Source organism: Barbatula barbatula (assembly GCF_947034865.1).
Source record: "Barbatula barbatula genome assembly, chromosome: 16".
NCBI lineage: Eukaryota > Metazoa > Chordata > Actinopteri > Cypriniformes > Nemacheilidae > Barbatula > Barbatula barbatula.
Genome location: NC_136779.1, coordinates 4879339 through 4896897, shown reverse-complemented (window position 1 = coordinate 4896897; position 17559 = coordinate 4879339). Strand labels below are relative to the sequence as shown.

Here is a 17559-nt window from a genome sequence, read left to right as displayed (position 1 = left end):
GAAGTGGCGTACTTGGGTTAAGAGGTCAAACTCATTTTTCTTTAGCGAGTTGGTTGATGCTAGAAAAAGCAAGAACAGATGGCGTGTGTCGTAATGAAACGTTAAACTGTGATGTCATGGGTCAGGAGAAGGACGAGCGTGGAAATGACCTCATTCATAAAAAACACTTAAGAACATGCGATACTTGGGAAACACGTTTTAAATTATTTTGATTACGTTGCCTAAACGTTTACTGTCATCTTCATCGAATAACGAAGTTGATGGTGCCAGAGATTGGTCATTTAAATGCAAGATTCTTGTTTTCCTGACTCATCCTCTCAATCTCTCTTGGGCAGGTCAGCATATTCATGACTCACCTGTCAAACTACGGCAATGACCGCCTGGGCCTGTACACCTTTGAGTCATTGGTGAGGTTTGTGCAGTGCTGGACTCGCCTGCGCCTGCAGACGCTGCCTCCCGTCCGACTCGCTCAGAAATACTTCCAGATTTTCCCCGACGAGAGAGACCCCTTGTGGCAGGTCTGTGCTTTTACATCCAGCATTTTTTTATTCGGGTTTCGGAGCTTCTGTGTGAATTGATTTCACATAATTTCATTTATTACATAAATAGTTTAACAATGAGCAGGAGACCCTGGATGTTATTTGTAATATTCACAGTTCATGCTTGGAAATATTCACTTCTGATACACAGAATCCATGTCATGACAAGAGACACAAAGACATTTGGTCCAAGGAGAAGACCTGTGACAGACTGCCGAAGTTTTTAGTGATTGGCCCTCAGAAGACAGGTAATCCCAAAATAACCTTAAATCTAGACTACTAGTATATAAATAAATATAAAGGAGTATATCATAAAAGAGAATTGTTTTTAGTGTTCTTGTAGTTTTATTAATATTTTCAATTACCTTATATTTTAATATTTTATTTTCATGTAAATCTTTAGCTATTTTTATGTTTATATCAGTTTATTATGATTATTGTTGTTTATTATTGCTGTACAGGTTTAATTTATTATTATTAGTTCTAGATTTAGTGTAGTTTTTATTTATTTCCACATAAACTTATCTGAGTTTATTGCTATAGACAACATATCTGCGTTTTGTTTATTTGTAATATTAAGAGCTACATTTAATTCGATTTCAATTAACAAAAACGTTGTAATCGTTTTAATAAACGGTAATTAAACCATGAAATAATATAAAAGTGTAACAATACATCGTAACAAAAATATGCAATACAATAAAAGGCAATATATGAAGCCACTTACACAATACACAATAAGAAATAATTAAAATGGAAACACTATCACTGTTTAAAAATTAGGACGCCGTGTAGCTAGAGATAAACATGATTTCTTGCCTAAATTAGAGACACTTTGTAGTGAAGTGTCTCTAATTTAGACAATAAATCATGTTTGTCGGTCTTTAACTCTTTAAAAATAACAAAGACTATGGAATAATGTGATGACTGGAATGGCTTTATGATGTAGTGAATCTGATATGCAGATCAGGGAGAACAGAATAAAAGAATTACAAGAAATACGAGTGATATTTGATTTAAACAGTTTGATGATTCTTTATTGTGATGTCACACAGGAAGTACTGCACTCCACTCTTTCCTCACCCTCCACCCTGCCATTACCAGCAGTTTCCCCAGCACGGTTACCTTTGAAGAGGTGCAGTTCTTCAGCGGACCAAACTACCAGCGTGGCATTGACTGGTAACCATGGAAACGCCGTCCATGCCTCATTTTCTTTGTTTCCAAATCTGCTAGCCATTGTCACATTCCACATACAAAAAATGTTAAGACGATGCTTAATGTTTAAAAAATAATCACAATTATTATTGACCGAACTTCGTGTTTAAATAAACCACCCCCGTTCAGCCCCATCATCCAAGAATTCTTGTCCCAAAATGTCCAGATACACGCGGAACGTGTGAATTCTCTCTTTATCTTTTGTTCTCACTGTGATTCTGTCTCTTATCTGTCTTACAGGTATATGGATTTTTTCCCCGTCCCCTCGAATGCCAGTACAGACTTCCTGTTTGAGAAAAGCGCAAATTACTTCGACACTGAGACTGTCCCAAAGAGAGCAGCCGCCCTGTTACCAAGAGCCAAAATCATCACTATACTCATAAACCCCACTGACCGGGCACACTCATGGTACCAGGTGTGTACAGATATGGGCCTCTCACCTGGTATTAACGTCTTCGGGTGGACATCACAAAATGATATGTGATGTGATCATTAAAAGCACGGTGGGAAATAGAAACGCATGGGAAACGAGGGATTAGAACTCAAAATAAAAAGGAAATAACCAAAACATTTAAAAAGTGTAGACGTTCGATTTAAATAGCGGGGACAGGCAGAGATCTATGTGAACAACTGTGATCAGACCACCAGAGACGGATGTTAATACGAGGTGGAAACAAGACCACAGAGACACATGAAAGGGAACATTTTACATTTTTGATTTCACTACTCTCTCTCTCTCTCTCTCTCTCTCTCTGTAGCATCAGAGGGCTCATCAGGACCCCGTGGCTCTAAACTATACATTTCATGAGGTGATCACTGCAGGTCCCTCATCACCCGCCGCTCTGCTGTCGCTGCACCGCCGCTGTCTGCAGCCCGGGGCTTACAGCAGCCATCTGGAAGGCTGGCTGCACCATTACCAACCCAGTCAGGTGCATAAACTAATACAAACACAAACACCATGCAGCTTTAAGTCCACGGCAGACTTAGTTACACAAATGTTAACCTCTGCAATAATGCACGTACACAAATGAAATAGTAATTATTTGTTATTTTATGGATATGTAGTGGCGTGCTGTCGATTACCAAGGGGAATCATTCTGTTTAAACAAATGGCAGAGGCGTTTATAAAAACACGCAAATGTATAATAAGCTCATTTTAAATGTGCAACTATCACACTCATCACAGCACGGATATTAAAGGGACACTTCTCCCAAAAATGAAAATTCTGTCTTTGTTTGCTCACTTTCGAGTTCAAATCTGTACACATTTCTTTGTTCTGATGAACACAGAGAAAGATATTTGGAAGAATGCTTGTAACCAAAGAGTGATTGCCCTCCGTTTGACTCCCATAGTAGGATAAGCTGAAATTGTCAGAACTACACAGATGCCATTCATAGTCATTAAAGGCGCTGTGTGACATTTTTTGAAGGATCTATTGACAGAAATGCAATATGATATACTGTACAGAACTATGTCTTCAGAGGTGTATAAGACACCATGTTGTTTCTGCAGTAGCCCTAAACGGACAAACTGCTCTACAGAGTGCGTTTCGTAAATATGTTATCTCCTTCGGCAAAGGAGTGAAAACATGACAACATCTTAGTCCTGTGTTAAGGACCGTAGTGCTTTGACATGGAGGGGTCAGCGGTGGTGTGCCATTTGTTGCAATTCACCTTCATTCAACCTGACCAATAGATGTCGCTAAATTTAAATTTTCTGTAGGATGAGTCCTGTATTGGTATGTGTGATTGATGTTTTCTCCTGTGAGCAGCTGCTGATGGTGGATGGTGTGCAGTTGCGCGCCAGTCCTGCTCACGTGATGGATGGGATCCAGAAGTTCCTGGGAGTCACACCGTATTACAACTACACTCAAGCTCTGATGTACGACTTCAAAATATTCCACATTCCTGGTTGGCGTCCAAGAGCTCTTTTATAACTGTGAACAGTCTATTTACAGAATAACCGTATTGTTCAAAAGAGTTCAGCCAAAAGTGATTTACAGTACTTCAACTCAAGTTACTACTCTCTGATTTTGACTTCTAAACTGTGTTGTCAAGTTGACAAGAACTTTTTAATACTTTTTATTGGTTAGATAAAAACCCAGTAACAAACAAAATGGTGAATAATTATGATTTACAAAACATAATACAGCGATACGAGGTTTCAGAAGGACAGCAGCGATATGCAGTATTTGTTTATATACAGAGCCACTGAAAAAAGAGACCATTCCAAATTTTCATTTAACCCGCATTTCTAGATGTAGTGTTCAATCCAGACAGCATGACAAGACACATGAAAACTGTGATAAAAATCAAGGTTATCACATATAAATAGTATATGTTAAACTGGTTTTGATCTCTTCATTTTTATTTATTTATGTGCTTGTAGGTTTGACGAGAGTAAAGGTTTCTGGTGTCAGAAAGTGGAGGCGGGCCGCTCTCGCTGTCTGGGAAAAAGTAAGGGAAGGAAATATCCAGCCATGAACCCGGAGGTAAAACTCATTTCTCAGAGCTTTTCATGCCAGAAAAATGCACATCTTGTTTAAATCACACACACTAGAGGTTTCTTCTGGCCCGACAGAAGTTTCTCGATCTGTATATTTTGCACATGTGTGATTTGACCTTGCATGTTTTTTCTATACTCTAGTCGAGGGCGTTTCTGTCAGAGTATTACCGCGAGCAGAACGTGGAGTTGCTCAGGCTGTTAAAACGTCTCGGGCATCCGCTGCCTGTCTGGCTCAGAGACGAGCTGCACAATGCCAGCTGGAGCTGATGAGAACCCTTCACGAGGAGAAGCACGCTGGAACCCGGCTCCACGCTGGAGAACTTGAGGCCTGTGAGTGTGGGAAGAGCGAGAACAGGGTAACCGAACCTCTCGCCCTACATGCGCCGCACCGGCTCGGAAATACGGGCCAATCACGCTCAGTCCACAGAAGATCAAACCAAGCCCTCGGTGATGAGGTCGACCTCTTTATGGACACTTGTAGTGGACGTTCGAGGAATCATGGAAATAAATGGACGCTTCCAGAGATGTTAACTGGCTGTTTTAAAACACAAATAGTCCGCCGAGACATGTCACAAACCTCCAGGACATTATGAACATTCTGTGGACATGAGGGTCTGGTAGAGATTTATTTAAATTTTATTCTTAAAAGTGTTTAATTCTGCCAAGCAGAAGTATTTAAATGTGTCTTATCATTTTTGCTGCCTTTATCTTTAAGAACTGTGCTATTTAAATTATTTCCGTTTGAGACGTCAACATTGTAAAGGCCAAGAATCACATTTTTAATGAACTAAGCCAATGTTTTTTTATTCTTTTTTTCAAAGAAATGTCTTATTTATTTAAGATGATTTATGAATTGCATATCACTTACCAAATTTAGTGAGCTAACCATGCAGAGACTGCTAGATAGGTATCATTGCTTTATCTTTACACAGACATGTGGTCATATAGTAAAGTTCACAAAAGCTATCCCAGAATTCATTTTGATGAGCTCGTTTCAGATAGCATCCTGTCTAGAAGGTAACTCGCTATATTTTGAAACAGAACTAATATTTGTGCAGTTTCAAAACTGTGTTTATCCGTGCCAAACCAAATTGCACATTAAGAGAATCCCATGTTTCGCTCAGAATCGCCATATGCCACAGACTTTCATTGCCAACGAGTGAATGTGCTTTGTGTCTGTAACAATTTGTTTAAAAAAAGGTCTCGACTTGATTTCACAATAATGTGATCTGAAGTCTGGAGTTCATCTTGGGAAATAAAGGCACAAAATGACGAACTGAACCCGCGGTTCCTTGTTTCTAAGTATAATGAAGGTGAACTGGAATCTTGTCTTCCTGCGGACTGTTTTATCAGATGGAAGGACGAGTAGAGCAATGGGAAGGAGAGAGAGAGCGATAGAGAGAGAGTTTGATTAATCATCACACAGAAACAAGAGACTCTGCCTCTATTCCAGAGCTCTGAGGGACCTGCTGGTAAGCTTCCCGAAACAAAGCTCTTAAGACTTGCTGAGGTCCACTGGGAGCCACTACAGACAGTACATTCTGTGCTTAAGGGTAGAGGCGAAGAATTGAAATGATATCCGCAGTCACACGCATACGCTACACATTACAGAAAATGCGGTTTATTATATACACTTCACATTTTATTTATACATTTGAATGAAGGAACATTTTGTGTAGATTTTTTAACATGTGCTGATCTTTTAACACATTATGTGTTTTCCTGTTAAACACATTGCGTTGTTTCTTTTCCACACAGAGTACTATGTCAAAAAATATTTTTTAAACATTCACACTACTGATTCAAGCACAAGCAAACCGTCTCTATAATGCATAAAGCTGACCCAAAGAAAACAAAGAACCAGCCGCAGAAATGCTCTTTTTATTAAATACTTTTCAGATCAAGTTTTAATAATAACAAAGCTATGATGAAGACCTACTAACATTCAGACAAACACTTGATAGTCGTCATTTCATGGTTTTATTAAATGTATGATCATGCAAAATCCAGCATCCATGTTTAAACTCTGAGTATATACGAAGCCCAATAGTATACCATTACAATGCAATAGAGTTACTTAGAATGAGGGGAGCATACCAAGCAGAGGCTTTTCTTTTATATATAGATATATCTTTTTTTTCTATTTTCTATTTTTTTCAGTTTTAAATATGGTATGTCGCATAATTCCCAATGGATTGGTTTTTCGAGATGCAAATACTATGACATATTTTTTTTTATTAAGTAAATGCACAACAGTGGAAAAAAGATTTACCAAGAAAGTAGACATGCACATCCGCCGCTGTGTTTGATTTCTCCTGTGTTTGGACGGGTGGGCCAGAAGAATCTTTGTCCATTTGCCCAACATGTATACCAAGATTTCAAGGGGTGGACGTTTGTTTCTCTAATTCTAGTGTCTTCTCGTTGCCATCATTCATTTTCGCTTTCATGGAGTTGAAGATGTCGACCATGTACAGAAAAGGATGGATTAACAAAAAATTGTGAAAAAGAGTGTGTAGTTGTAGTTTAGCCAGGCAAGGCAGCAGTCCCCCATAGCACAAAAACAAGGAAATCAGATAAAAAATACAAGAACTAGAGCAAGAGACGTAATCAAAGCGTCACAATCTGACGACATCACTACGTTAAAGGACGCTGTCATAAAGGTAACAAACGCGCGTGCACACACTTACACACGTGCAGAGATACAGATCTGATATGTCACGAAGCCCAGCACACGATGAGGGGTGTGTGAACACTACATGTATTTACAGACCGAAAACGTTGTCGATACAAAAGACTGATGTGTGCTCCGAGGGGATGAAGTCGTCTTTTGTTTTCACAATAAACTACCTCTGAAACTATAATCTAGCATCTATAGACAAAAACAACGCATCTAGGAACATTCCTGCAACTACAAACGCTTCAAATGCATCACTCACAAAACTCAAACCCTCACTTCTAACAGTTACTAAGTAACAGTAATATTAAAACGCTGTTTAAATAGTCGGTGCCATAAAACGTAACATAGTTTGTGGTAAAAACCATCAGACAGATTTCTGTGAATCTGAATCGTACAAACATTAAAATGGTGATTTTTAAACAACGTAACTATGGCAAAGTGTTTACAGAGCTTCCCACCCGCTCCTCGTGTATTTACAGCTTTGACACCCGTCACCAACATGAAGCACGACGACATTGAGGACAGGGTGATTGAGACACATCAAACGTTACTAAAACAACAGCACACTTTAACAATAACAATTGTGTGTGATGGTACTGTACGTGTTAAGAAGACTCACAACACTGCTCAAAGCCCCATCCTCAACTACTAACATCAGCTATTTTTATTCATAACGTAGTTTGTCAAAAGGACTCGTTCTCTTCGAGATCAGATGGGGGGCACTGAAGATCAGATCTGGTCTGTTTAGAGACAGTGGATGACTCTACTGCGACCAATCAAAATCGGAGGGCCGAATTGTTTGGTCTGTATTTGGAATTGTGCTGTTAACCAGTTGGTCTGTTTCTGAGGCCTTTCATAGTTGCATTTGAAGCAGGTCATTATAAACTTATTAAACCTATATAAGATTACATTTCTATTACCTTCCATCCCGCGCACACATACATAGCGCAATCGGAAACTACATCATACCCTTAACCTGGATGGCTGAGTGTTTTATCTCCTTTAAATATCTCAGAATATCTTTAGAGATCGATTATTTAGGTTAACTTAAAAAATACAAGCTTTAAAATTCAAACTGAACGCAAAAATACTTTGTAACACGGAAGAAAAATCAAGGAAAATAAATGAACATGAACACAGGAATATGCTAAAACCCGAAGCCGTACAAACCTTCTCAGACCCCGGCTACATAAAGAAAACCAACACCTAACAGAAACGTTCCATAAAAAGACTAAAAACTACACTTTGGTTCTTTTCCTTTTTGATATGAAGAACTTCCCAACGATTTATCTGCGGACTCATTCTCGTCTTAGGATTTCGTATGCAAAAACCTGCAAAGTGTACAAGATAAGGTGTACGAGACCCTGTAAACTTGAGCAGTGTTTCCATCTTGTGACTTTCGAACCCCCCGCGACACGCCCCCTCCCAACCCTCCCGTCATGTTTACTTACATAAATGCTTTTCGAACTTGATTGTAGCTTCTGTTTCAGCTAGTGATTTTTTACAATATACAGTATATTCATGAATTCATAGATCAGTACGTACAACACCTTCTGAACATCTTTAACGGGCAAAAAAAGATGGTTCCATGGGAAAAGGACAAAACAGCACCCCCATGTGGGCGTCAGATACATGCACCGTCCCTCGGGCATAGCCACGGCCGCGGCCAGCTCCCGTTGGTCAAAGATTGGACAGGATAGGTGGTGTTGACAGTTGAACTGGATGTTGTTAAGAGTTCCTCACTGGTGTGTCTGTAGCTTTAAGAGCTGTCATCCAGCTGGCCTTCATGTGCCCGTCCGGCCACAAAGAAGAACGTTCCCATTGTCTTGAGAATCCAGGCAAGCTGAAGAGATGCAAAACAAATGAAACTAAAATCAAGTTACGAAATGAAAACTCGTGTGACGGGTCTGATTTTACCTGCGTCCTATGCGGTTCACTGTAATGGGGCGGCTGGTGCCCCCGAGCAATGGAAGTGGACGTTCAGCCACTTGCTTTCGCGGCGGTGCCAGACGCGGGTCTCCTCCGACTGGCAGCTGCTCGGACGGCCCTGGCTGTCGATGTACTGTGTCAGCCGGATGTATGCGATGCAGGCGGCGTCTTCTCCGATGAGGTGAACGTGAGGGTTCAGGATAGTGGTGTGCACGGGTTTGTTGTTCTTACTTAACACTGGAACCATCACAAGCACGTTAGATCTCAATACAGATTATAAAGATACATACAAAGAGGTTAAAATAAACGTAACTCACAGTGCTCAAAATAAAACTTGTGGAAATCCATCCCCTCCACCAGGTTGCCAAGAGCTTCGGGCTCAAAGGAGGTCAGGCCAGGATCACAGATTCTTCTAAACGCGACAAGAGGAATACAGTGAAGCTCCACTAAACAAAGCATCTACAGCCATAAAGTTAACTCGACCAAAATGAAAATGTCGTCATTATTTACTCGTCCAAAAATAAATAATCAGAATTACAATGTCATACATTTTGTGTTAAAAGTATAAGTGTCATAGTTTTGCCTGTACTCACGTATATGCTTCAAAGTCTCCATTGTTGACAGCTTCGATCAACTGCTCCGTGATCTTTATGATCTCCTGCTTACGAGCTATTGAAACCAGGACGGAAGGGAAGAATGACGGAGAATAAGAAGAGGAAAAGGGAACAATAAAAAGCGAGTTATCCTCCATTTCTACAGCTACAATAAATATCTGAGAACTGTGCTATGGCTATATATTCACACCAATTGTAATGCATTTGCACCAAAACCCCTTTACATCGAGCATGATGTGAGTATATTCTATAATACGATGCCTTTCACAATTATTATACGTTTATTATGACGAGGTAAAGTGATCACTTTTGTTTCATTCTGTGAACTACCTACGTTTATACCAGACTTAAAAAGAAAATATCGCTTCTATCTGCGTTTATTTGCAGAAAATGAAAACTGGAGAAACGGGTCCAGATAACAGAAAAGATGCTCTGTATTTTTTTTCTGACCTCAGATACTGCAACGAAAACAAGTTCATGTTCACTTTTACACAATACAGCAGGAATATTTCTACATGTATTTAGGAAATATTCAAAGATGTTTTTAATGTGATGTCACAGTTATCACAGTTTTCGTGTCTCTTGTAATGCCGTCAATGTTTCTTTCACTCCTGAGGTTTGATTTTGTCACAATTCCACAGACACTGGACTGGTACGACCACAATACTGTACATCTATGCTGACGAAATGAAGCTTTGGAATGGTCTCTTCATTATTCCTGTGGCTATATGGTTGTCTGTACAGCTGCTTTGCTAAACAAAAATTGACTTTAGACATTTTGCAGGTTTTAATGTGAAGTGATCATTCACATGACATTGTGCTCGATGCAACAACAGGTAGGTGTAAATATGCATTTAAAGGAATATCCTACAAAGCTGCTAAAGCTCAACTTAACCCTTAACTAACACATTTACTCCCTGTAAGCTGCCTAATATGACCTGTGATGTGACCTATTTCTACTCACTAGCTTTTTTATAATTGTGTGTGTGTGTGTGTGTATCCTGGTCAATCCCACACACTTCCACTAACCTGCGGCCCCATTGGCTGTAGGGATACCGCTGACCCCATGACCTCCAGCACAGGGGCTGGACTGTGTGCGCTCTAACTCTGAACATGAGGCATGTCCTGAACTGTTCCATGCCAAGCGTTTACCGTCATGCACGGGGACGGCTGTAACACACGCGGCAGAGTAACCAGCAGAGATGATGAAACATGCAGAAAAAGAGGAGCCATGAACACACTGATATGAAGCGCAACGGCTTTAAAGACGCTTGTGTTGTTTCCGGTATTATTTCCAAACTATAGAAATAAAAGTGTTCCTATAGCTCAATTGGTTTACTGTAGATGAGGTTGTGGGTTTGGTTCCTAGGGATACAATTTATATAAAAAATAAGGAGCAAAACTAACTGTCTGTTCAGTCAGATTTGTGTTAGGAACGTGACACTTGTGTTATTTACGGCTTCCCACTTGTATTGGTTAGTGATGTTTAAAGCAATATTAAACTTTAGTAAAAAAAGATATCAAGTCATTTTTATCTATTCCTGTAGCTCTCTGTAGATGTATTTTTATCGTTATGTTGTACTTCATAAACAGTGTTACTGTGCGCAAGAAGAGATGAATGGAAAAGAAAAGACTGAAACAATGAAAACAATAACTCAGTCAATGACAAGGCAGCAGGGAAAGATGGGAGGAGGATGGAAACTGTACTGAGGATGTTGACTGATGTTGGATGACATGGCCACATGTTGCAAACTGCAGCTTTGTTGTGTTGTGTTTGTTTCCATAAAATAACCTGTTTAAAACTGCAATGTTATCTTTTGCCTCTCTATCGCCATCTTTGTCTGAAACATATAATTGCGTGTTTCATCCTAATCTTAGTGTACGAACTCGTACAACTCAAATTATAAATCCTTTATTTAAGTTACCAATGTGAGTCGGGGTAAGGCAACACTTTTAATCTACTTTCTGAATTTTCTTTATTTTTAACTGTAATAGTTAATAATAGTGTATGAGCTGTAGACAGATCAATAACTGTAATGTACGGTTCTACACGAAACACAGGTGAGTCCAAATGACAGTACACTGGAGGGCAGTGTCGGGAGGGGACGATAAGGTCTCGACTCGGGGGTTAAAGGTGCCCGGGGGGTACGAGAGAATCTTGACTTACTGGCTGGAGAACCCTGCGGTGAAGCCACCAGAACGGTTGGCTCGTCTCCGGCACTGCACTGACTCATCACGGCACTGTCACAGCTCGCCCCCTGCGCGCTCTCAGCTGGCACAGCCCCAAAACCACACGCCACCAGAAGAAAAACACACACATCTCTCATGTCCTTCACTAAGACAAACACCACACCAACTTCGGCAGCATTTTATCTTACTAGATCACTTTAGGACGAAGACGCTAGATGAGATGTGTGGATGAACTGGTGGATTCACTTCTCACTAACACACGTGAAAGGAGTTTAGAGGAACAGAACTACACACTCTCCAGTTGGGTTATGGGTAATGACGTGACGTGACGCAGGTCCGTATCTAAGATTTATGCCGCGTTTGTTGTGTTTGGACAACAGCGAGCTGCGAGATTGTTTCTCGAGGTGCCAAGCCAATTTCCTGTCCTCGTCTCCTAACCTCACATTTGACCACGGAGGTAATGACCAGACTCTTTAAGCTCCATTGTCTGTCCAGGCTGGAGTGAATAAGGAAAGGAAATTAATTTGAGTCCTGACCGAAAACGGGATCAGCAAGGGTCCCTCGGGAAAACAGTCCCGTTCACAACATGCTAATGACTTTACAAGACACGACACAGCGACAAACATCCAAGTAAGTGGGGTGAAAACACAGGACACACACACAAGTACGCACAAAATCTACAAGGAATCCTAGAAACACGCTGACACTGACATCTAGAAAGTTTAAGTGAACTTCCGTTTTATTTATTTGACTGTAGCTGGAATGTGTTATATTTCCTTAAAGGGACAAAAATGAAAATCATGTCATCATTTATTCACCCTCGTGTCATTCAAAATCTTCTCTGGAACAAACAATCTATATTTTAAGAAATGTCTTGGTGGCTCTGTGTCCATACAATGGAAGTTGGTACAATGGTTACCAACGTTCAAAATATATTCATTTGAAAAAAGAACGCCTTACTGGTTTTGAGCAACACTAGGGTGAGTGATGGATGAAATCGTTTGTATGTTTTCGTGAACTACGCTATAGCTGTACTGCTTTATATAAATAATGTTACGATTATATAAATATTCGCTCCCAACTGAATAGATTTGGTTATGCATGTACCCTCTACCCACGAACCCCTGGGTTTCCCCGCAAACCCATGCTTGATTTCTCAAAAGGATGCCGGCTGTTATCAGAGGTTATAAAAAGCTTTCTGTGTATTTTGACAGTTATATGTTTGAGCGTTGAAGCGAGGAGACGGACCACAGATGTGAGAGTTGGAATGACACAGTGCTGCAAGCATGCAGAATAGAGAAAAGAAGAATTGTGTACCTCTCCTACCTTTCATATCCTCTTCCTCAGTGGTGTTGCAGCTCTCTGTGGAGCCCTGGACACAAAGAAAAATACAGAGACCAACCAATGAAAAGTGGGGAGAAAGTAAATGCAGAGATCATGACATCTGAAATTAGGTTCAGATTTAAGTGTGGGAGGTTTTCATTTCCTTAATCTGATTCACAACATTTCTCAAACTCGATTTTGTTAACAATAACACATTTGCATGATAACATTTTTTTTTTATTTAAAAGAAAGATTTAAAAGAAAGCTAAACTAATATATAAATACACAAAGCAGTCAAATCAGAGCTTTTATGTTTTGTTCTGGGTAAATGAAATGCATTACACAGAATTTGTTTTACATTTATAAACAAGAACATATGCGTAAACATGTTTTTTCCACATGCCTATTGAATTAGGATGGAGTTTCTATTAATGTCTCTCAAGATGCTCACCTTGGGTCCATCAGCAGGGTTGTGCACAACTGTAGTTTGTGGCTCCTGTAAATGTAATAAGATTACACGTCGAGATTAAATACAGTAACTCCACCACAAACAAAATATGACCAAACAACTTTACACGGGGAATGCACACAAAACTATTTACACACATGCACAAGCTACGACTTCAAGAACAAATAAAGAACAATAATCTGCCTTATCTGGAAATTAACCCACCGTAAAAAATCACGTTATAAAACAGAAAATGACAAAACGCTGGAGCGCCCTGTAAAATTACATGTTTTTTTGTAAATTTGCAGACTTGTTCTGTGATTTTAATGTTTTGGTATATGAAAATACATAAAATGAATAGGAAAAACATGTAAAATACTGTAACATTAGAGTTTTTGGAAATGCTATGTGAAAAATCTGTAAAGAAAATAACAGTAAAATTCTGTAAAATTACAATGTTCTGGACATTCAAATAATACAATGCCTCATGAGGATTTAAAGATGCAGTTTCTTAAATTCATTAAATGTGAATGTTTCATTCTGCAAGCCTACCGGAATACTGAATCATTAAACAGCTGAAATAGTCACGTCCAATCCATCGGTATTACTCCAGTAATTGCTAGATTTAATAATTGTCTTTAATAATCGTCTCTAAATGTGACATAAATGCCATTTTTAATCGAATCCTCAAACACGTTTGAAGCAACTACACATTGTTCTGTTCCTTGTACAGTATTCTTTTGATAGAGTAGAGCTGAAGTCATCTGTCTATCAGCACTGTGGAGACATTCAGAGGCCTCAGGAGAGGTCAGGGGTTGACTGGTGCTCTTAATGGATTGTTTTTGAGATCCCAGGGTGCTCTTTGTTCTGCTATTTGGGCAGCCAACAAGCAAGACCCATCTGAAGTGTCAATCCACTTTGTCTCCTACTTCCCACAGGGAACACTTCAACTTTAGTTTGCAATGTAGCCAAACAGCTGCCAGGTTTCTGAGTGCTGTGATTGGTCGATATATTCAGACTTAAAGCCTCTTCAAAATGCATTTATGCAAACAAACAGAATGTTTTCTGCTGTTTTGTCATGTAAGGTTTAATGGCTCAAAAACTTGCATCTGCTTTATTTGGATTGACTGTGTTATTACACAACAACGTGAAGAAACAAAATACAAATTTGTTAAATGTCACCGACATGAAAACTATATACTAAGTTTGTAAGAGTGGTTTGTGTGTGCTTGCAGAGGCCAACTGAGGAGCGCACGGGGTCATAAACTTCTTACAAAACACAACAATTACATAAACCAGACATGCTTCAAAGGACACAAGACCCGAATAAAACACACAAGGATGGACTAACTAATGACAACCAATTCACAGCAAACTACAAGTCAGATGTATTCATTACAGAACACATGCAAACCGTGCTGAAAAATCTTTTAGGGTGTAAACAAAGGTTGGGAGACCAGGTTAAAATGATTTTTCAGCACGGAAACCTTGGCGAAACATGCACAGATCAGATGAAAACGCTTTAACATGTAATATGGGATTTGGTCAAATGAACAAACGGGCTACAAGAAGTGTTGAATGTAAATGAGGTACCATTGGTGTAGAGGCGGCTGTGTTGCTTTCTTTCATGGCGTTCACTACAGCACTCACTACACTGTTTTTAGTGTTGTTTGTCTGGGGCTGAAATAGAGAGGGCAGATAAAATGTCCTTTTTAGAGAGATGACATCAATGGGGATGTGACTGGCATTTGGCACAGCCAGTCATCCTTCGAATGGTTGAAAGTCGGTCAAGATTAATTTAAAGACAAAAAACACATTCACAGGGCAGATTTGAAATCACACAAATGCCAGAAAGATGACGTTATAGTCATCCATCATCTAAACAGCACAGAGGCAAATTTAATATTTCCTGGAAAGCGTTCGGTCCTAGAGCCCCAAACGCCAGGAGACCCAGATCGCTAATGGAAATCTTATAGTACTTCAAACGTTCCACCTGGAGTGCAGTTATCAAAATCCTTTTAATACGCTTTTGAACTAGAGTCAGACGATCACAAAGGGAAATCCAGTGTTTCTTATTTGATACAGTGAAATAACATCATTCTATAAAACGTGTAGCAATATATAAGGCACTTTATTTGAGCCATTTAATTTGAAAACTGGGAAATAAATCGCAGACCACTTCTGCACAGGAGACATTTAAACATTGGTTAAGATGTCTGAAGGCTTACCTTAGCTCCATCTGCCTTTTTGAGTAAACTTTTGCATGCTGTAGGGAACAGAAAGACATTGAATTAGTATCTGGAGATGAATGACAAAACCAATAGAAGGCTATAAATAAACTACCACATAAAACCATTTGCTAATTGCCAACTTGCCATTCCATCATTCATTACAATATAGGGCTTGGGAGGAAATGCTGACTAGCATCGTTTTTTGACCATGGAAGAATTTTTTTATAGATTTTAATATCCATTTAATCCAAATGCACTATAAAGCTTTGAGAGATGAATGTTAAATATCTCCAGAATAACACAGGGATACATTTTGCGACACTAAAATTAGCAAAAGAAGAAAAGAATTTCAGTGAGATTTATTTTAAAGAGGTCATATCAGGAAGAAAACAAGTTTTCTATTTTATAGATACGTTTCATCATACGTGCGCGGCTGGACTGCAGTTAACTTCTGCTATTTGATTGTTTGTGATCAGTCTGGCTATAAAACAATTTATATATAACAACATTTATCCTAAAACTAATTTAGATTCAGATTGTTTTGTATTAAATAAACGATTTGTTGAATTTTGTTGTATGTTTTGTTACACAAACAATTTGTTGAATGGGTCCTGTACTTTTGTCGCATTTAAAGAAACTGCAAGGAACATTGACATCTAGCGGCTGAGCTTGGTATCACAGTCTAAATTCTAAGTATTGGAGAGGCAAGTTTAGCCAAGTTTAGTTTCTTTTGCCTGTTATCAGAACCAATCTACAGGCGCTCTATTATTTGCGAATGTGTACTGGAAGGGCAGTCCACAACTGCACAGTAACGTTTGTTTATGCTGTTGCTTTGAAAAACGTCTATAAATATTTGTTGTTATACTAGTTTAAAATATCTTTACATCTTGCTAAAGTAAAATGCTGTAAAGAAGAAAAAACTATAATAATCTTACTCACAGTCAACCTAAATTTGAGTGGCACTTCAGCACAAAACCCTACAATATGACCCCTTAAAAATGAATGAACTGCTTTAAAATAAACCGCACATTGTTGACCAACCCAAGAGCAGACAGAGAGAATAAAATTGTTCTCCATTTGCCACTGCAGGCGTAATGAGGGAAAATCATGCCTAATGTATGCAATTGATTTTCCTTTAAATGCAAGGCTTATTTCCCGGAGGCCGTGTTTCAGAGGTCTTGAATTAGTGTAGGGGAAGAGGCCTACACTTCAGAAAACCTCTGAAGAATAATGAAACTCTTTGGGCGAGACCAAAACAGATCTATAAAATATACCCTGTTTAAAAACAGAAATCAAGATTCACATTCAGTCCTCCACCTTACCTTCCAAAAAACAAACAAAAAAGGATAAAAAAAAATCTATCCGGCAGCAAAGAGGAGTTAGAACATGGCAGACCTGCTATCGTGCGTCTCTATTCATGAGGTGAGAGATGCGGATGGTGGATGCAATTCACCATACAGTTAGCCATGCAATGCCAACAAGTTTAAACCACAAATCCCATAATGCAATGCACCGATGAAGCAGGAGTCCTAAAGGTAGACCTCGACTCATTACCATTCGAGCGTCTCGCATATCTAACAGTCTCGGGAGATTTACAGAGTGTCGGGGAACGCTGAGGCAGCAGTCTCCTGCGATGCTGCAAAACTAACTGACGGATACTGGACCCCAGGGCAGCCATGCTGTATCACACTGCTATACATTCTGAATGAAAATGGAAGAAACTCATTATGGAAACCAAGTGAAGAACACTGTAAGTTTATTTTTAAAGATCATTAAGATCTATCAGTCGATGGGTTTTTAATCATACTATATGCAAAAGCAAAAGGGTGGGTTGTCATGTGCGGTTTCAAAAAAGTTTAAAGGGATACTCCACCCAAAAATGAAAAT

At 39.3% G+C, this 17559-nt stretch overlaps 2 protein-coding genes across 15 annotated transcripts in view; one reads left to right on the top strand and one right to left on the bottom strand.

Annotated features, from left to right (window-relative positions):
• Nucleotides 1–5540, top strand: part of ndst2b (N-deacetylase/N-sulfotransferase (heparan glucosaminyl) 2b) — a 51817-nt gene extending 46277 nt beyond the window's left edge. For both annotated transcript variants that reach the window (XM_079475834.1, XM_079475835.1), the window contains 8 exons: nt 336–518; nt 691–787; nt 1595–1718; nt 1995–2169; nt 2513–2683; nt 3527–3636; nt 4144–4246; nt 4402–5540. In XM_079475834.1, coding sequence (XP_079331960.1) covers nt 336–518; nt 691–787; nt 1595–1718; nt 1995–2169; nt 2513–2683; nt 3527–3636; nt 4144–4246; nt 4402–4527 — 1089 coding nt within the window. In that variant the 3' untranslated portion in view covers nt 4528–5540. The remainder of the gene's footprint in view (nt 1–335; nt 519–690; nt 788–1594; nt 1719–1994; nt 2170–2512; nt 2684–3526; nt 3637–4143; nt 4247–4401) is intronic.
• A 582-nt stretch (nt 5541–6122) lies between these two features.
• The window catches only part of camk2g1 (calcium/calmodulin-dependent protein kinase (CaM kinase) II gamma 1), a 64002-nt gene continuing 52565 nt past the window's right edge, over nt 6123–17559 (bottom strand). For 2 of the 13 annotated variants that reach the window (XM_079475836.1, XM_079475841.1), the window contains 10 exons: nt 15670–15707; nt 15035–15121; nt 13445–13489; nt 12997–13042; nt 11648–11752; nt 10510–10650; nt 9460–9535; nt 9184–9278; nt 8855–9103; nt 6227–8780 (listed from right to left, as the gene is read on the bottom strand). In XM_079475836.1, coding sequence (XP_079331962.1) covers nt 8871–9103; nt 9184–9278; nt 9460–9535; nt 10510–10650; nt 11648–11752; nt 12997–13042; nt 13445–13489; nt 15035–15121; nt 15670–15707 — 866 coding nt within the window. In that variant the 3' untranslated portion in view covers nt 6227–8780; nt 8855–8870. Of the gene's footprint in view, nt 8781–8854; nt 9104–9183; nt 9279–9459; nt 9536–10509; nt 10651–11647; nt 11753–12987; nt 13043–13444; nt 13490–15034; nt 15122–15669; nt 15708–17559 lie in introns of all 13 variants that reach the window. The other 11 variants (XM_079475843.1, XM_079475839.1, XM_079475846.1 and 8 more) reach the window with 8 other exon arrangements.